Source organism: Tachysurus fulvidraco, chromosome 3 (genome assembly GCF_022655615.1).
Source record: "Tachysurus fulvidraco isolate hzauxx_2018 chromosome 3, HZAU_PFXX_2.0, whole genome shotgun sequence".
In the NCBI taxonomy this organism is placed as follows: domain Eukaryota; kingdom Metazoa; phylum Chordata; class Actinopteri; order Siluriformes; family Bagridae; genus Tachysurus; species Tachysurus fulvidraco.
The window spans coordinates 2,894,009-2,912,514 of NC_062520.1; the positions used below are offsets into that span (position 1 = coordinate 2,894,009).

The 18,506-nt window shown below is 42.6% G+C and overlaps 1 protein-coding gene across 1 annotated transcript in view; it reads right to left on the reverse strand.

Annotated features, from left to right (window-relative positions):
• Positions 1–17,455, reverse strand: part of col11a1a (collagen, type XI, alpha 1a) — a 102,027-nt gene extending 84,572 nt beyond the window's left edge. The window contains exons 1-4 of the mRNA XM_047811671.1: positions 16,723–17,455; positions 9,548–9,712; positions 7,816–8,029; positions 3,640–3,802 (exon numbers count right to left, since the gene is read on the reverse strand). Coding sequence (XP_047667627.1) covers positions 3,640–3,802; positions 7,816–8,029; positions 9,548–9,712; positions 16,723–16,852 — 672 coding nt within the window. The 5' untranslated portion in view covers positions 16,853–17,455. The remainder of the gene's footprint in view (positions 1–3,639; positions 3,803–7,815; positions 8,030–9,547; positions 9,713–16,722) is intronic.
• Positions 17,456–18,506: the final 1,051 nt, after the last annotated feature.

The following is an 18,506-nucleotide window of genomic DNA, read 5'->3' on the forward strand; positions in this document are numbered from 1 at the left end:
CCTGGACGGAGTGCCAACCCATCACAGGGCACACACACTCTCATTCACTCACACACACACTCACACACTACGGACAATTTTCCAGAGATGCCAATCAACCTACCATGCATGTCTTTGGACCCCCCGACCCTGGAGGTGTGAGGCAAACACGAAAAGAGATTTATAAATTAAAGCTTTATCTACCTTGATGCTTTGAACTATTTCGCAAATACAACATTAAAACAACTTACAAAATAACGAGGAAGACGATGCACGTGAGTAACAAATAATCAGTAAGATTAAATGTAGAAGTTTCAGCGCTCGGTTCCCGATGTGTAATGAAAGCTTTGGGAAGAATGTGTTTTAGATTTGAATCCTACTTTTGTCTGAAGTCTGAAGTTTAAAAGCCCACCAAATGCATTAAAGGGTAAAACTAAAGACTCCAGACTGGCGAACACAGCTACATAAAAAAAAAAAGTGCATTTTTTTTTTTTTTTTGGAACCACTCCTTCCTTTGGCATGCAGATCAAGCACACATCCCACCAGGCTCTAGGATCCCACTGACAAGATCTGTCAGTAATTTCAGGAGCAGAACCGTCGCCTAGTGTAAAACAGCATGGATTAAAGTTTCGTCTCAGGCTACGTTCACCAAGAAAACAAGAGCGGACCTGAAAAACCTGACAGCAAAAACGAGGACAGACGAATAGCCGGTTAGAGAAATCAAGACTCAGAGCCATTCCCCATCACCACCTCCTACAGCCCTCGTTTTCTACCCCCATCACTTTAAACAAACTTTTCGTTTCACGGATAAACACTGACCCCCAGGTCTGAGTGACCTTATCCTCACACGAGTGCAACACATTTCAAACCAACATGACAAGCAGTCATTGTGTACCGAAACCGGTGCTGACCCCACAACCTGCTGTTGCACATTCTGGAGAACTGTAACCTGTAAGCTAATCATGCTAGCAAGAACACAAACCTAGCGTTTTGATTTCTACCTTAAATTTTATACACACAGCTTCCGCGAACACTTCCACAACGTCAAGTTGTGACAAAAACAAGTTGTGCAGCAACAGTTTTCACCCTCAAATACCACATACAAACTATACTTTAGAAAACAACCATCATAGATGAAAACTCACGTCATCGCTATTAATTAAAGCCGAGTGCCTTTGAAGCTTTCCTCTGCCAAACCCCTAAACTGTAAACACCACTGAGCAGAAACGTTAAGACTCTTCTCTTTTTTTTTTCCTCTTCCTTAAAAGCACCACAGATGTTTTCTGGAACCGAGCTAATTGAGAATCGTCTCAGTGCTCCCAAGCCGACACACACACACACAGACACACAACACACAAATACACACGACGTCTCTTTAGCCAAACACCTCGGAATCCCTAGAAGCGGTGAACCGGCTTTGACAACTTTGTCTCTATAAAGGACATGATTTCAGCTAAAAACAGGGTACAGTAAGTAGTGTTTATATATAATAAAGCACACCAGAGCACCAGAGTTTATCCTGTTTGACTTTTACTGGCTCAGAAAGTTTGTGGAATTTTTTTTTTTTTTTTTTCAGCGTTTAAAACACCTGCAGTCCACATGTCAAGCCAATTCTATGCATGATATGATAGTCCTACAAAGCTTTCATATATCTGTCAGGAAGTCAGAACAATAGCTTTAACCTCAGGGTCTACGTCTCTGAGTATATGTCTCCTCCTATAGCTTTTATGCGAAATCTAGATTGATATTCTTAATTTTATGGAAATTGGTCATGCTGTTTGGCTGTAAATTTCTTGGATCGATCCTAACATTTAATCCTCCTTCAGTTGTTTTTCTGGTGGAACCTTCAATTAAAACATGTGTTTGGAAGCTAAGAGCCATGGGAGAGTAAATGGTGAGGCTTGTTACTTGAATTTTCTGAATTGAACTGAAAAATGAATAGTTGCAATAATAATAAGGGGGGACAAGGTGGCTTAGTGGTTAGCAGGTTTGCCTCACACCTCCAGGGTCGGGGGTTCGATTCCCGCCTCCGCCTTGTGTGTGTTGAGTTTGCATGTTCTCCCCGTGCCTCGGGGGTTTCCTCCGGGTACTCCGGTTTCCTCCCCTGGTCCAAAGACATGCATGGTAGGTTGATTGGCATCTCTGGAAAATTGTCCGTAGTGTGTGTGTGTGTGTGTGTGAGTGAATGAGAGTGTGTGTGCCCTGTGATGGGTTGGCACTCCGTCCAGGGTGTATCCTGGCTCGATACCCGATGACGCCTGAGATAGGCACAGGCTCCCCGTGACCCGAGAAGTTCGGATAAGTGGTAGAAAATGAATGAATGAATGAATGAATGAATGAATGAATAATAATAAAGTATAAATAATAATTCAGTAATCCTGACTTGCTATCATATGCTAGGGTTCAATTGTTCATCTCAAATCTCTTGATCGCTAAATATAAATCCTAAAAAGAGGCTTGGATTACTTGCTCATTTGGGCTTGAATCTGTCTCCGTATTGATCTCTAAGAGGTTGAGAGATCAGAGGGACTCCTCTTGCCTTGAGTGGCTTTAATTACAAGGTGTGACAAGGTGAGACAATCCTTCAGATCTCTGAAGTGTGTGTTGTATTCTGTGTCCAAAAAAATAAATCAAACCAGTAAAGGGCTTTTTTCTAGACCGGTCATTCAGACACACACCCGTTTTAAAGAACATACCACCATGCATCCCAAACAATCCAGTGACTAAGCAGTGTTTTGTCTGCAGATTGCCAAGCCAACAACTATAAAATATTATGTCATCATCTTGTAGATGTTTCCAAACCCGGGTTCTGGCAGCAAGCCCTCGTTCTTTTGTCTGATTCCAGGAAGCTATTTAATCCCCCAGATAATATCTTTCAAGTAAGCGATAAAACTCACACCTATCTTCACAGCTGACAATCCAGATCACATCCTGAAACATATTCCATTATTACAGTCTAATAAACGAGTTGCCTGGTACTACTGAGCAGTTTCCACAGTGTCATATCTTAACTACTCATATAATTATGACAATTCGATAGTCATTACCCATATGGACTTGGATACAGTTTAAACCACTTCAGGTAAGGGGTCTGGCAGTAGAACATTCAAATCAACATCTCAACAGCTTAAACACTACTAAAAGACTCAACACCCTTAAAATTAAAGGGTTCCAAAGCACAAGATGGCCAGAAACAGCTAATTGTTCACAAATTTAAGCAGCAAATAGTTCAATAAATGTCAGAGATTGAAAGGCCACTCATCTCTAATAATCTTCCTAACCTGCTCCTGAACAAGAGCTTCCACTTGTGCCCTTTCATCCCCCTCGAGGGTACCTCGAGATAGAGTATTCATTCATCTTTAGAATCTGTTTTATCCTGGTCAGGGCTGAGGGTCTGGAGCCTGTCCCAGGAACTGTAGGCATTATGTGAAGTAAAGTAATGAGATGAGCACGAGATGCCAACACTTTCCCCCTTACACCATGTGCCAACACTGACCTTCACATAGAGGAACATTTTTAAAGACATTAAGATACATTATTGTAGCCATAGGATCTCTGAGGTACCTTTTTGAGGGTACATTTCTTGGTAGACATATTTTCCATTACTCAAATCTAAAATTATCCCAAAATAAAACTCCCAAAACTTTAGACTAGACGTACCTCATAGACCTCCTCATCCAGAAGCCTGGTTCCAAACAAAGTGATGCCTTTGGTATCCAGGTTGGCATGGTCACTTCTTTTCAAAGGCTTAGTGATCTTCTTCTTGCAGTCCACAATGATGGTCACGGTCTTCTTCTCCACGCTGATGGCCACACGATGCCACCTGTGAAACAGAGACAGAAACAATGTATTAGAACCAAGTGCCTCAGACCTGAACCATGCCCTTTCTTCAGTAGTTCCTACTTGAACATACCTGGATTAAGTCATCAGGTTACAAAATAAGCTTCAAGTACACTTAAACCAGAAAAACTCGTGCTGTTTTCAGCACCTTCATGATAATAAAATCCACATTAGAGAACTGGATATATCTGGAATAAGGAATCATTGAAGGTCCAATGTGGTCCACCTCAAAAGTTTTATACATTACTTACTATAAATACTACCTCAGATACTGTCAACCATGGTCGTATCCTACACCAAACTAGTCTAGGAGCTATCCTTCTTCTCCAGGTGGCCAACTCCATTATCATTAACCTGTACTTGTTTAAATACTACCTGTTGCAGTGCATTGTGGGATTCTGTAGATGATTAAAGCACACTGACATTTGCTTTATTTTCTTGCTTGGTTTGTTATAATCATATAAAACTTTTCCATTAAATCCATGGTTAAAAAAGCGATACACTTTAAGATCTTCAGGATGTACTCCGAGCAAGGAACCCTAAACACACTCAGAGAACTGTGGAACTAAGCCTTCATTATGCTTTCAAAACATGACCCGATTAAATCCAGAAACCGTGCAATACATAGACTATTGGATAGTGCACCAGGACCAGGATGGCAGGAACAGGTCATAGGACAGCAAGCTAACAAAGGAAACACTGAACACATTCCACCTTCAGCACAGATTAGGCTCATTAAACTCCAAACCAAATGGTTAGTCAGCATGAGAGACAGCATGAACATTGTGGAAAGTGTGCTGAACATAAGCTCCAAAGACCTGAGCGGTCAAAACATGGATTATTGAGATCCTGATAAAATCTTTCAAGCATACAAGAATTCATATAAATGTTTCTTTTCTCGGCTCTGTATCTGATGTTAGTTTGCAAACACCGCTAAAAATGGTAGAACGTACTGTTCCTAAGACATCATCATCTAAACAATGATGAAATAATGCCAAGGAACCACTCAGAATCTTAATCATAGTGGGTCAGGTTTAAATAAAGCGGTTAATATGTGTAGCAAAAGAAGAACCTAACTCTGTAAATGAAACTTGCTGATGATGATAATAATAAAGGCAAATGCTTCTACTTCCAAATCTACCTGCATTTCTTTCCGTTGTCTACTGAGTCATTGCTTTCAATTCTGGGTAACGGTTCCATGTTTTTTTTTCCTTTTGCTTCACTATTAGATTGTGGTTTCCTTGAAGATGACACACCTTTCCTGGAGGTTCCACTGCAGTTACTTAATAATATGCTTTCTATGCAGCTCAGCCTATGGTTAGTGTAATTCTAGACACTGAAATATAAAAATGTGGGTGGATGAGTAGAGCATTAGATGCTATTTTAGCCTTTTTCACTATCCTGATTCACTGCACTAGCACAGGAGCTCAGCAATAGTTAAGAAGTAAAAGCATACAAGAAAATAGGACACAGTCTACCACAAAGGCTTGGGGGAGGAGGGAGGGGAAGGAACTTAGACTTCTCTTTATTTGTCTTTATTAAAGACATCTTATTCATTAACATCATCAACAGATAAACTTGTTAACAAAGATTCTGTGGCCATGTCCACACTAATATTCCTTTTCGTTTGAAAACGTATATATTTTTCTCTCCGTTTTGGCCTTTCGTCCACACCGAGACGGCGTTTTAAGTCAACGAAAACGTAGCTGTTGGAAGACGCTCTCCGAAGAGGATAAATTTGAAAACGCCGTCTTCGCGTCTTAGTGTGGACTGTGAAGACGGAGGCTTTTGAATACTATGACGCATTTTTAGTCATGTGACGCATTCGAAAAGTAAATAAACGCCTAGCGGAATGACGCAGGTCGAAGCTTTACTCATGTGCAGTAGGGAGATGTAAGCATTTTCATACATTTCAGTGTGGATAAGGGGGGTACGGTGGCTTAGTGGTTAGCATGTTTGCCTCACACCTCCAGGGTTGGGGGTTCGATTCCCACCTCCACCTTGTGTGTGTGGAGTTTGCATGTTCTCCCCGTGCCTCCGGGGTTTCCTCCGGGTACTCCGCGGTTTCCTCCCCCGGTCCAAAGACATGCATGGTAGGTTGATTGGCATCTCTGGAAAATTGTCCGTAGTGTGTGTGTGTGTGAGAGTGTGTGTGTGTGCCCTGTGATGGGTTGGCACTCCGTCCAGGGTGTATCCTGCATCGATGCCCGATGACGCCTGAGACAGACACAGGCTCCCCGTGACCCGAGGTAGTTCGGATAAGCGGTAGAAAATGAGTGAGTGAGAGAGTCAGTGTGGATAAGCAACTTTTGGAAAACGTCTGAAAATGATAACATGGACGCGGAGCGTTTTTAGACATAAACTCCGTTTTCAAATATATCCTGATTAGTCATCGTCCCCTCCCCTGTTCTGCTGATTGGTTGATTACCCCAATGTGGCCACCTAGCACATCTTAGCTCGCTGATTCATTTGTTTATGTACATTCTGCTTTTGTAAATGTGAACGGTTTTATATTCGTTTTGGGTTGTTTCCTGATGTTTAAACATGAGATAAACTAGCTTAAAGTTCCCAGCTACAGATCTGACTACAACTCTCAGATAGTCCATAATTAACAACACGGTGAGTTCTCGAGTCCTGACTTGACAAACTGCACGTTAGAGACATTTCTATATTGGTTGCCAAATTGACAAAATATAAATAACATTTAACACTCTGCAGCTAGCGGACTGACCTCTACCTTGTTAGCTAACCAGATATCTGTGCTAGTCAGCTGTCTCTTACAAAAGCTCACCATGTTTAGGGCAGAAAACTTTACTCTGACACTGAGAGGGGAAAACAAGGTGAATTGTAGGATGTTTTGTTATGTTGTTTACCACAGTCATCAATCTAACACCATTTCTGGCCCTTCGGCAGTTGCCTTGCCTGGTCAAACTATACAAAAGCAACATAACAATTAGCGGAAAAATCTGTTTACCTTTTAGAACAAAATTAATGAGCTCCAGATTTCAGGATAGCCCATGTGTTCGGTCATGTCCTGCTGCTCAGAAATGCTTCAGTTCTGCCTAACTACAGGGAGGAATTTGGAATATGAAGCTTTATTGGATGAGATAATCACAGAGGTTGAAAGGTCATGTTTAACACACCCCCATCTGCCACCCCACCGTTTTTTTCTCTGCAGTAACTCGGCACAGGCAGGGGTTTCTGGTTATGGTCACATAACTTACAGAGTCTTGACCACTCTTCTTTTATCTACTTAGCTCTTAGCTTCTCCCAGTCAGATATAGAAACTATAAAAAGCTAAGTGCTGTGAATGTATGTCGGTATAAGACCTTCTGGGAAAATGACGTTGCTTTGCTCATGCTAAATGTTTACCATTTGCATTGTGGTTATTCCAAGGAAGCTGCAAAAATGCAGGCAGTGATTTCTGATTACAACTTTAGAAAGCCCAAAATAGGAAAGGCAGGGCTGAGAAGTCTGTCATTACAGCAGTATATAAAGAACCACAAAGACACAGTGAAGCTAACTCCACATATGCTGAGCTTTAGAAGATATAGTTGGAAAAAAGGTTTATATAAAAAATAAAAACATAAAACAATACTGTCTTTGGAACAAGCACCGTAATACTGCTAAGCTAATATCATCTTTTAAAAGAGCCTTCAAAAAGCCTTCAAGAAGCAAGCATTACAAACAAAGAGTCATACAGTAAGTCACAGCTAAGCTAACGGTGCCTGTGCAAATAGCGTCGTAAAAAAACCCCAGCTAAACTAACACAAACTGTACGGTTCGAGTTTATAAGACACAGCTGAGCCTTATTAGCGCAGCAAAGCTAATTCTTCTTATCGACATAACCCTATAAGTCACAGCTAAGCTAACACTGGCTGTGAAAGAGTTAAACTATAGAAACACACTCTATAGAAAGATCTATAGCTAAGCTAGCACTGACAAAGTGCTACACATTTACACTGACAGTCTCCTAAGATACAGCTTCACACTCACTTTCCGTCAGCCAGGTTGAGGGTGCTGAAGAGAGGGTATTCCTCGGGCGTAGGCTTGCCAGTCTGGTCCTCGTATAGGAAGACTGGAGAACGTCCGACCTCCACACCAAGCTGCTGGACACCTTGCTCATTGTAGATGGACAGCAGGAAGGACTGGAGACCAGCTTTGGGTTTGAGGGTGGCCAAGATGGAGAAGTCTTCAGGGAACACTCCAGCTGCAGGAGGAAGGTGTGAATAGGAGTTAATGTGGTGGAAAAGTCGCCGCTTCCAAAACGCTAAGTAGCCGCTAAGTATCAGTGCCAACGAAATCACCAAATGGTGCTGGATGGCAAAGAAGTAAGAAAGCCGCCGGGCAATAAAACACCTTGATGTAACTATCTAAAACCAGTCAATTCCAGCTCCTTCTGGTGGATCCTCCTTTACCTGTCTACAATTAATCACAAAGTCATACCTCTTTAGCATCGCTAACGAATAAGTAGCAAACTAAACAAACCCCAGCTGCGCCACACCACATGCAGAAGCATCGCATTTGTTTCATTTACAGTAGCACAGCAAGAACATCTGTAATAGTATTCTCATAACAGCTGTCAGCACATCTGGTTTTCCTCTAATCAGCTTAGCAAATTGAGCTTTTAGATCAAACATGGTGCAAATCCAAAGCTGGATGTGACGTTTCCGAAGACATTTTTATTAGGACATTTGGGTACTCGTGAAAATAAACGAATCAAATTCCCGTTCTTTTGTGAGGACATTTCACCTGATGAAGATCACACACTAAAGCATGACAGGACATCGACATTACATCCTGACATCTTTTTCTTTAAAGTTCACCAGGGATGAATCTTGACAGAACATGTTCTAGCATCTGAACCGGTGTGGAGTCAGATTTTGAACCTGCTGGTCACTGATGGGAAAAATATCTCTTTCTGCCCGCGAAGGCCTGCAATAAACTACAACCTCACACTGGTAAGATTTCTGGAAGATTCCACAATGACCATAAACGTGACCTTCATCCTGGTCCAGACTAGTAAATGATCTGATCAACATATAAAACCTTTAGCAATAACTATGTTCATTTCATTTATTATCATTTACTTACATTTTTAGGAAATGCTGCAAGTCTCCTTCATTCATTCATTCATTCATTTTCTACCGCTTTATCCGAACTTCTCGGGTCACGGGGAGCCTGTGTCTATCTCAGGCATCATCGGGCATCGAGGCAGGATACACCCTGGACGGAGTGCCAACCCATCACAGGGCACACACACACTCTCATTCACTCACACTACGGATAATTTTCCAGAGATGCCAATCAACCTACCATGCATGTCTTTGGACCGGGGGAGGAAACCGGAGTACCCGGAGGAAACCCCCAAGGCACGGGGAGAACATGCAAACTCCACACAGACAAGGCGGAGGCGGGAATCGAACCCCCGTGTGAAGCAAACGTGCTAACCACTAAGCCAACCCCCCCCCCCCCCCCCCCGTCTCCTTTATAATCATGCAAAATTTCCCTTTTTTATTTTTTAAAGAATTTAACATTGATTAAAGAAAAAACATTGAAGTTTTAGAGCTACGCTTTCTGGATTAAACAAAATGTCCAGTCAAATATTTCAGCTAAAACGCCGGCTTACTTACACAACAACTCCCAGGCAGGTCTCGGCTATTCCATATCATTCAGCTTAAAGTGAACACAGTGCGAGCTGTAATAGTAATATGTCATGTATGTTTACCTTTAAAGAGCTCACTGGTGGGGGCGCTGATCTGAGCCCCCTTTCCCACTCTGTAGGCCGTGTCAGGTCGAGACGATTTTCGGTTCACACAGAAGCCCGAAGCCTTCTTCACTCCTTCGGGGGTGTTGGGGAATGCTAGCACTTTCAGCACATCCACGGTTTCAACTGTAAAAAGACACAGAAAGAAAACAATGTGGTTTATCACCAAGGTTTCAGCTCAACAACGCCGTGAGAAGGATGTAGGCTAGTGAAACAATACGATAGATCGGGGAAGGTCCCCTGTTAGTGTCTGAGAGGTCGTGGTCACAAAGATTAATATAAAACATTTATCCATCAATCTGTTCATTGAAAACTTGCCTGTTCACTTCCGATTTTCTTTTCTTTATTTTATACTCTATGATATGGGACATTCATGTGCCCCTTTTCCACCGAGGCAGTTCGAGTGCAGGTTCGGAGCCTAATTTAGAACCAGTTCTTTCTGTTTCGACCGCCAAAGCACCGGCTCCGAACCAGGAAAAGTGGTTCTTAAGTAGCACCAAAACGTTGCTGGTCTAGACTTAAGAACCGCTTGCGTCAGGAGCTGTGGGCGGGGCTACTGTTAGCGCATTTGATAATGTACCTTAAGTATACTAATGTTTAATACACTTTTACTTTCCCGCGATATGATACATTATCAGCACACATGATAGTAGGTAGCTACATGCTAAGGCTAAATTTTTCTGTGTTAATGATAAAATAACGTTATGTACTTTATCGATCACAACCTCCATTTATACAGATTACACGGAGCCGCACGTACATGTCGAATTCACCACGCTTGGATGTTAATGTAGATTCACAAAACCATGAGCATTAACAGTAAAGCAACATCCGCCATTGTTGTCGTGTTTGTGTTTGTCGCTGCTGCGCTAACATCGCTGCGCTGGGACACGTGACACGTATACAGTGACGTCACACTCTGCGCTCTAGCCGGTCGAAAGGCAAACCGGTTCTTAGAAGGTTCGCCAGTGGAACCAACTTTGAACCAGCACCAGCACTAGCTCTGAACCAGCACCCGGTTCTTTTTGGTGGAAAAGAGGCAATAGTGACACAACACAACGCAATTCAAATCGTATGCCATCTTTTGTACACTTTTCTGGCCACGATCTGTTTCTAAAGCGAAAATAGCGACACAATGAACTTTAATGAACAAGCTACTGTAATGCCTGGGTATAAAAAACTTTCCTAACTTAGCATTTGCTCTTCTGTCATTTCAGCCAAGTAGGTAAAAGACTTCAAATATGTACGATGGGTCATCTGACAGGAAACATCTATATCAAAGCCAGACAAGCATCATGCTCACATCTGGACAAGAAATGAGAAATAAAGTGATCTGGTGAACGATCTGGAAGACGGTCGGTATTCTACCAGCTCAGATCATCCTTATTAGGTTCAGATCATGTGTGTGTATCTTTAAGCGATCTTCAGTAAAGTGCCAAAGCTTTAGTATGAAAGGATGTTAAACATTCAGATTAGTTCAGCCTCAGGCATTCTATCTCTCTCTCTCTCTCTCTCTCTCTCTCTCTCTCTCTCTCTCTCTCTCTCTCTCTCTCTCTCTTTTTGTTTTATCAAAAAATCTCTTCATTTCCTTTTCCATTGCTCTGGGCTGATATTTCTGCAAATAAAATCTCTATCACAAAAGCTCTTCTCCCAGCACTGATATCTCCACAGCTGACAGACACTATGTGTTGTACACATCTGGTTATCTGTCTGGTCGGTATAAATGATTCTCTCAGGCCGACGAACGCCCATGAGAAAGAATGAAAATATTTCATATCGAGTCATATTGGTGGGAAACAATTAAAAATTCATTCATTCTTCCATTCTCTACCGCTTATCCGAACTTCTCGGGTCACGGGGAGCCTGTGTCTATCTCAGGCGTCATCGGGCATCGAGGCAGGATACACCCTGGACAGAGTGCCAACCCATCACAGGGCACACACACACTCTCATTCACTCACACACTCACACACTAAGGACAATTTTCCAGAGATGCCAATCAACCTACCATGCATGTCTTTGGACCGGGGGAGGAAACCGGAGTACCCGGAGGAAACCCCCGAGGCACGGGGAGAACATGCAAACTCCACACATACAAGGCAGAGGTGGGAATCGAACCCCCGACCCAGGAGGTGTGAGGCAAACGTGCTAACCACTAAGCCACCGTGCCCTGCATTATTAAAAATTAATTTATGAATTAGAAAAGTTAATGATAATGATTCTCCTTTGAGTTCAGGCCTCAGCATACTTTATGGATTTCAGTAGAAAGGGGGTGTGGCCACTGAGTCTGTCAGTCTCAGTGATGGAGGTGTGGCCTCTTTGTTTGTCAATCTCATTGAAGGAGGAGGTGTGGTCTCTGTGTCTGTGGGTTTTCATAAAAGAGGTGTGGTCTCTGTGTCTGTGGGTCTTTGTAAAAGAGGTGTGGTCTCTGTGTCTGTGGGTCTTTGTAAAAGAGGTGTGGTGTCTGTTAGTACTAGCGTAGCAGAATAGAGCGTATGGCCTTCTGCTCTTCAAAACTAACACTTTAACTATATGTCAGATTTTTCTTCATTTAAATATCTTTCATGGATCAGATGGCAGATGAACGTCAGACAGAGATACACACCCTAGTAATCAATCTTATAGCACCCACACTCACGGTGAAGCTCTGGGGCTGTTTAACCACAAACATCTCATCTCAGGAAAATGACCTCGCCACTTTTCGTCCTGCTAATCTGAGCCGAGAGCCGGGTTAAAGGCCAGAAGCTAATAAAAGCCTGGAAACACACTAAGGCCCTTCACCTCCATCCTCCATTCATCAGAACGTCCGTGTGTTCAGCCTGAGTGCATCTCCAACAGCCAGAAATGCAGTCATTTAAACTCCAACACACACCACATACTGTAGAATAAAGGAGCCTTGAGGAACATCGGCAGGCTCAGAGACGCCGTTTCCACCGCACACACTCAGCCTTTGTGTGTCTGATTCAAGTTCACTCCAGACTGAACTACAGGGTTCTCTGTCATACGCTCTCAAGAACTACATTATTATACCAAATACACCTCACACACAAATAGTTTAGACAATTCAGTGCCAGAACCGCTGGCTGTACCATTATATAACACAGTGGGGGGGAGGGTCATACAGCGATACCTGATATTTTAACAACACACCCTATGGAACATGATATTTATCTTTCTAAATCATTGAACTTCCTTCATTTATAAAGAGAAATTTAGGCAAAACTACACAACGAGAGATTTCAGCTGATCTATGTGCACTTTTACTTTTAGGAAACAAGACACTAAACTATACGTCTGATAGTCGACGTCTCACTCGGTACTTTTACCCTTCATTTGTATCTTTCACTCAGAAATGTGAACATGATTTATGGTCCATAATTGGCCCATAATTACCTTTAAAGGTTTAAAGAGATACTACGTGCAGCTTTCTAGGTAAAAGATACACGTTAAAGGTTGCACATGTGTATTTGAGAAAACAACTAAAGTAACCAGCAGAGTTACGGTCTAACGTTTTTACCATCTCATACATTTTTAAATAATTTTTAGTTCAATACTAATAATTGGTAGTTATAAAAATACCAATGATCTTTCTTGAAGATGTTGCTATTTCACAGAAATAATTAGGTAGATGTTCCGTTGGTTTGCTGGTGTTTCTGTAGTTTGTGCTATCGTGTATTTCAATTTAGAGTTATTATTGCACCTAGTGGTGAAAGAAGGAACTGCACCAGGCGTGAATAGAGGTCCATTAGGGAAGGGATCATGCTGTACCATGCTCATGGTCAACAGGATGCTTAATCTAATTGGTTTAACTAGTTTACTAGTCCTTGAACGCCAAGATCTAATATTATCTTCTTCTACATTCGGCTTGTCCCGTTAGAGGATGCTACGTCGAATCAGAGTGACGTGACGTACGGCTAAGTACGGTGACCCGTACTCAGAATTTGTTCTCTGCATTTAACCCATCCAAAGTGCACACACACACAGCAGTGAACACACACACAGCAGTGAACACACACCCGGAGCAGTGGGCAGCCATTTATGCTGCGGCGCCTGGGGAGCAGTTGGGGAGTTCGGTGCCTTGCTCAAGGGCACCTCAGTCGTGGTTTTGCCAGCCCGAGACTCGAACCCACAACCTTAGGGTTAGGAGTCAAACTCTCTAACCATTAGGCCACGAATCATCTGCTCCCACCTAACTCTATCCACAATCTAATATTATCCCAAATGAAATCTAATACTTTATTGTGACAACATGTGGATATAATACACAGAACATTTTACAATATACTGTAAAGACTAGAAGAGAAGTTACTCAGTGTAAAATGCCTGTATATCAGATCCGTACATGCTCCAGGGTGGCCATGAATCCTCATGATAAAAAAGGATAAGAACGAAAGTTGGAGATTCTTCAGTGATATTTCTACCTTAAAAAAATAATAAAAAATAAAGGCACAAAGATGGACACCACATCCACATTCGCAAATAAAAAATACACATTAATGGTTGAACAGCACAGTCTGTAGAGTTAAGGTGTGTGTGTCCGAGACAAACGCACACACATGCACAACAATATAAGATTACTCTTATCATATCACACTCAAAGGGAGGTGCTAAAATAAGGAAGGGAAGGGAAAAGGAAAAGAAGGGATGGATGAAGGGAGGGATTATTATTCTTTCTTTCGATAAATCATCTCATCAAGATTTTAATCTTGTGTTAAACAGGAAGTCCTAAAAACAGCACGTGTTCTAAACTCCCGGGACCGTCCGGCTTTGAGCCGAACACATAAATATTGAGGATTTCACCCGATGCGTTGAAGTGGAAAGGCGCGGACCTTTTCACCTGCAGCTCCCTGAGACTCCACTAATGGATTCAGTCAGAGTCTCCCTCCCTCCCTCCTTCATTCCCTCACTCACCCCATCCCTTCCTCCATCCCTCTTTCTCTCCCTACCCCCCTCTTTGACACACGCTTGCCATTTAAACAAAATGCCATTTATGCCACTGAGTAAACTCTCTAAGGAAAAAAAAATGTACAAGCCCCTCTTTTTTTGCCCCCACCTGTGGTCCAACACACCCTTTTGGCTCTCTGCTCTCTCCACTCCTTACGTTTCTGAATCATTTCTGTATGGTCATTTGAGATGCTATTAGAGGACATCAGAAAGGACAGATAGAGCTGCCAAAAGCAGCAGAAAGTTGAGGGGAGATGGCTGAAATGTGAGCATTGTTCACTGGAATGCACACCCGAGTCGATCCGAGCCCCGGGGGCCGAGAGAAAAACGTGTCTGTACGCAGCAAGCCTGCAGAAATACCTTTAAAATTTACGCATGAAATCAGACAGACGTGACACTCGGGGCGTTCATCGATTAAACGTTATCATCGGGCGTATTAGACGTGATCGATATCAGTGTCGCAGTAAATTATCGTAATAAGATTTTACTAAGAGTATCGCTGATACTCTATAGGACTCAGGGACAGAGACGACTCTGGTGAGCCGATCAGACAACTACCTTAATATAATCCCAAGCAAAGGTGGTGTATCGGCTAAATCTGATGAAACCGAAGTTCGTCGACTCTTCGCTTTGTTCTCGCAGGTCGGACGTGTTGCTGATCCCCGCTAAGGCCCAAATGTGCGCTTGTCTTTGAACTAAAATAACAGGGATGAGCACAGAGGACCATCATCAGCTAACGGCAGGATAACGCAGGACAACACAGCCTTGTCTCAACACACACACACACACACACACACACACACACACACACACACACACACACACACACTTCACCGAGGGAGGAAGGGTACACAACAAGTTTACCCAAAGCTCCTCCATGGCCTTGGGTGATGACTGGGTGCGCATGGAGATATGGGTGCTGTTCCAATCAGACCTCAAACTAAGTCTGATCCCCACAACAGACACGTAAAGACCTCGGTTCTCTGAATGTTCTTCATGTAAGAAAGACACTCCAGGGTTCATCCAGCATCCCTCAAAGTGATCCAGCTTCATTCATGTTCAAAATCCTTAATTGCTACGCTGGTGCTTTATTGAGGCACGCCCATAATGAGCAGCCTGCGAGAGCTTCAATTACAATGCAGGATCATTTCATCTCTCATTAATATCAGACACATGGCTCTTACAGCACACTAATTGCAGGGAACTCTGTCCAGACCGTGGTCCAGATTTAGACCAAAGAATTGAACTGGTCTTTCTCTCTCTCTCTCTCTCTCTCTCTCTCTCTCTCTCTCTCTCTCTCTCACTGTCTCTCTCTCTCTATCTATTTCTCTCTCTTGGCAGTCAGCTGGTAGGATTGTTGCCGGACGACCTGCTGAAAAATTCTTCTTCTTTGTGCAAGACAGGGATCTTAAAGGCTTGAGGAATTTCTCCCTGTATCCACACACACACACACACACACACACATACACACACACACACACACACACACACACACACACACACACATCTAATAGACCACTAGTTCAAACAAAGAGCCTTTGAAAAAAATAAAAAAAAGTTTGGCCATGGCGTAAATCTTAAAAAGTCATCTCTAGGAACTGCTTCCTGAGCTCATTCCTGTTCCCTTACCTTACTACCATCCTACAGGACTGAGGCTTGATGCACTTGACTAAACTCAGTCACCCTACACACACACACACACACACACACACACATTACTATATTGATCTATATGCTGTATAAAATTACATATTTTAAAAAAAGGTTCTTTTTTTATGTACAATAATTCACACATCACGAGTCTTTTATTGTATCACGTGCATATTTTCCATCTGATATATATGATATATATGATAATATATTAGGCTTTAATATGAAAATTTAAATCCAGCGGTGCAACATTCCAAACATCCAGATGTGTTTAAAATGTGAGATTCCACATAATCCGCGCTTCAACAAAGACATGACTCAAAGTTTCATTTAATGAAGTTTAAAGCTCCTGAAGAACCTGACGATATTCTGTACAATTTCAAACAGAAAGCCTGAAGATGGTTAAAAGTTTAATAATTAGTCCTTATGAGATGTTCTGAAGTTTATAGGCTGCATAGCGCGTGATATCTGAGCATCTGAAGCTGTTGCAGATGCGGATCTGTCCGTCTTTATAGCTATGAAAAATGTTTTGTGATCTTTACCTGCTCGGACATTCGGAGCCTGGAGCGCAAGGATGAAGGACGAGGCGATGACGATGAGGAGAGGTCTGGTAGTGATGTCCAGAAGCCACCTTTTCGTCCTCCACCTGGTGGACCACCGCTGGGTCTCCATGGTGGACGGAGAAGCGAGATGCCGGACGAACCTCGGGAAAGTGTTCGGCTTCGCAAAAACCGTTTCCAACTAAAAACACACACCACGCGCGCGTGCGCGCACACTCACACGCACACACTCACACACACATATACACACACACACACACACACACCACCACCACCACACACACGCACACGCGCACACCCCACGCAGTGCCTCCAGAAAGCTCTAGAGCTCTACAAAGCCATAAAGGAGCAGGGCTTTTTAGCTGGTTCTCCTCGCGCGGCACGCGCTCTTGTCCAAACTCCCTCTAGTTCCAAGACGCTTTCCACGCGTGTGTGTGTGCGTGTGCGAGCGCGCGTGCGTCCCCGCAACTTTTTGACCAGCCTACGGAGGTGACGGGATTCGGGGCTTTAATCGAGACGCACGGAGGCACATCCGATCTCTAACCCCCCTTTCTTCACACACTCACACACACACACACACACACACACACACACACACACACACACACACACACACACACACACACACACACACCGACATGAGGGCCGGCCGAAGACCTACAATTACACAGAAACATGACAAGGGAGGGAGGAAAGACAGACCTGATTAACAAATCGGAGGGGGGGAAGGATGGAGATTCCGGGACGGGGATCCACCCGGAGCCCCCCAAACACCCCCCTCCTCCCCGCGCCCCACCGACCCCCACACACAACACAGCCCCACATCCAACCACTCTATTGAATCACTCTATTGAATCGATTCTTATTCAAGAAATAATTTTGCCTCGAATCTTTTTGTACGTTTCTATTCGAATCTCTTTAATAAGTGATTCCGTGTGAAGAACCCGAAACCTTGCGTCTTATCAGTTCTGTCGAATCATAACCAAACCGATTATTTTATAAAGTGCGCCTCAAATCTGAATCGAATCGATTCTATGAAGTAGTGATAAACCGATTCTTTTCAAATGAACTCCCTAAACATGACTCAAACTAAGTGAATATGTGTCACTCGAATGAATCGTTTACTTTAACAGAACATCAAACCTTTTAAAGGTATTTTAATGGACTGAAAACTCAAATCAAGCTTAGTGGAGTCTAATCAATCATCTGAATCGATTCTTATAAATAAAATTAAAACCTAAAACACATGGAACCTTCTAAAGAAACTCCCCAATCCTGAATCAAATCAATTATTTTAAATAGATTCAGAAAAACTCCAATCAAACTGGAGAGAATCGATTCTTTTATAGACTGAATACCGAAGAGAATCGATTCTTTTATAGACTGAATACTGAATACTGAAAACACTGAAACTAGTGGACTCACATTATCCTGTTGAACTGATTCTTGTGTCACTCCGCTGAATCGATTCTTTTTAAAATATCTTTCAAAATGAATCGATTCAGCTCATCCAGAAATTACTCACTAATATTCACATCCTGAGTCGATACACTAGTGTGTTTTTCTACACAATATTTGTGGCATTCCATAAAAAAAGTGTCAAACTGTGCATGTGGTCACACAAAACACCAAACAAACAAGAACAGCTTCGAACACAAATTAAAGACAACCACAAAGCAAAGAAAACACTAGTCTTTCTTTCTTTCTTTCTTTCTTTCTTTCTTTCTTTTCTTTTCTTTTCTTTTCTTTTCTTTTTTTCTTTAAGG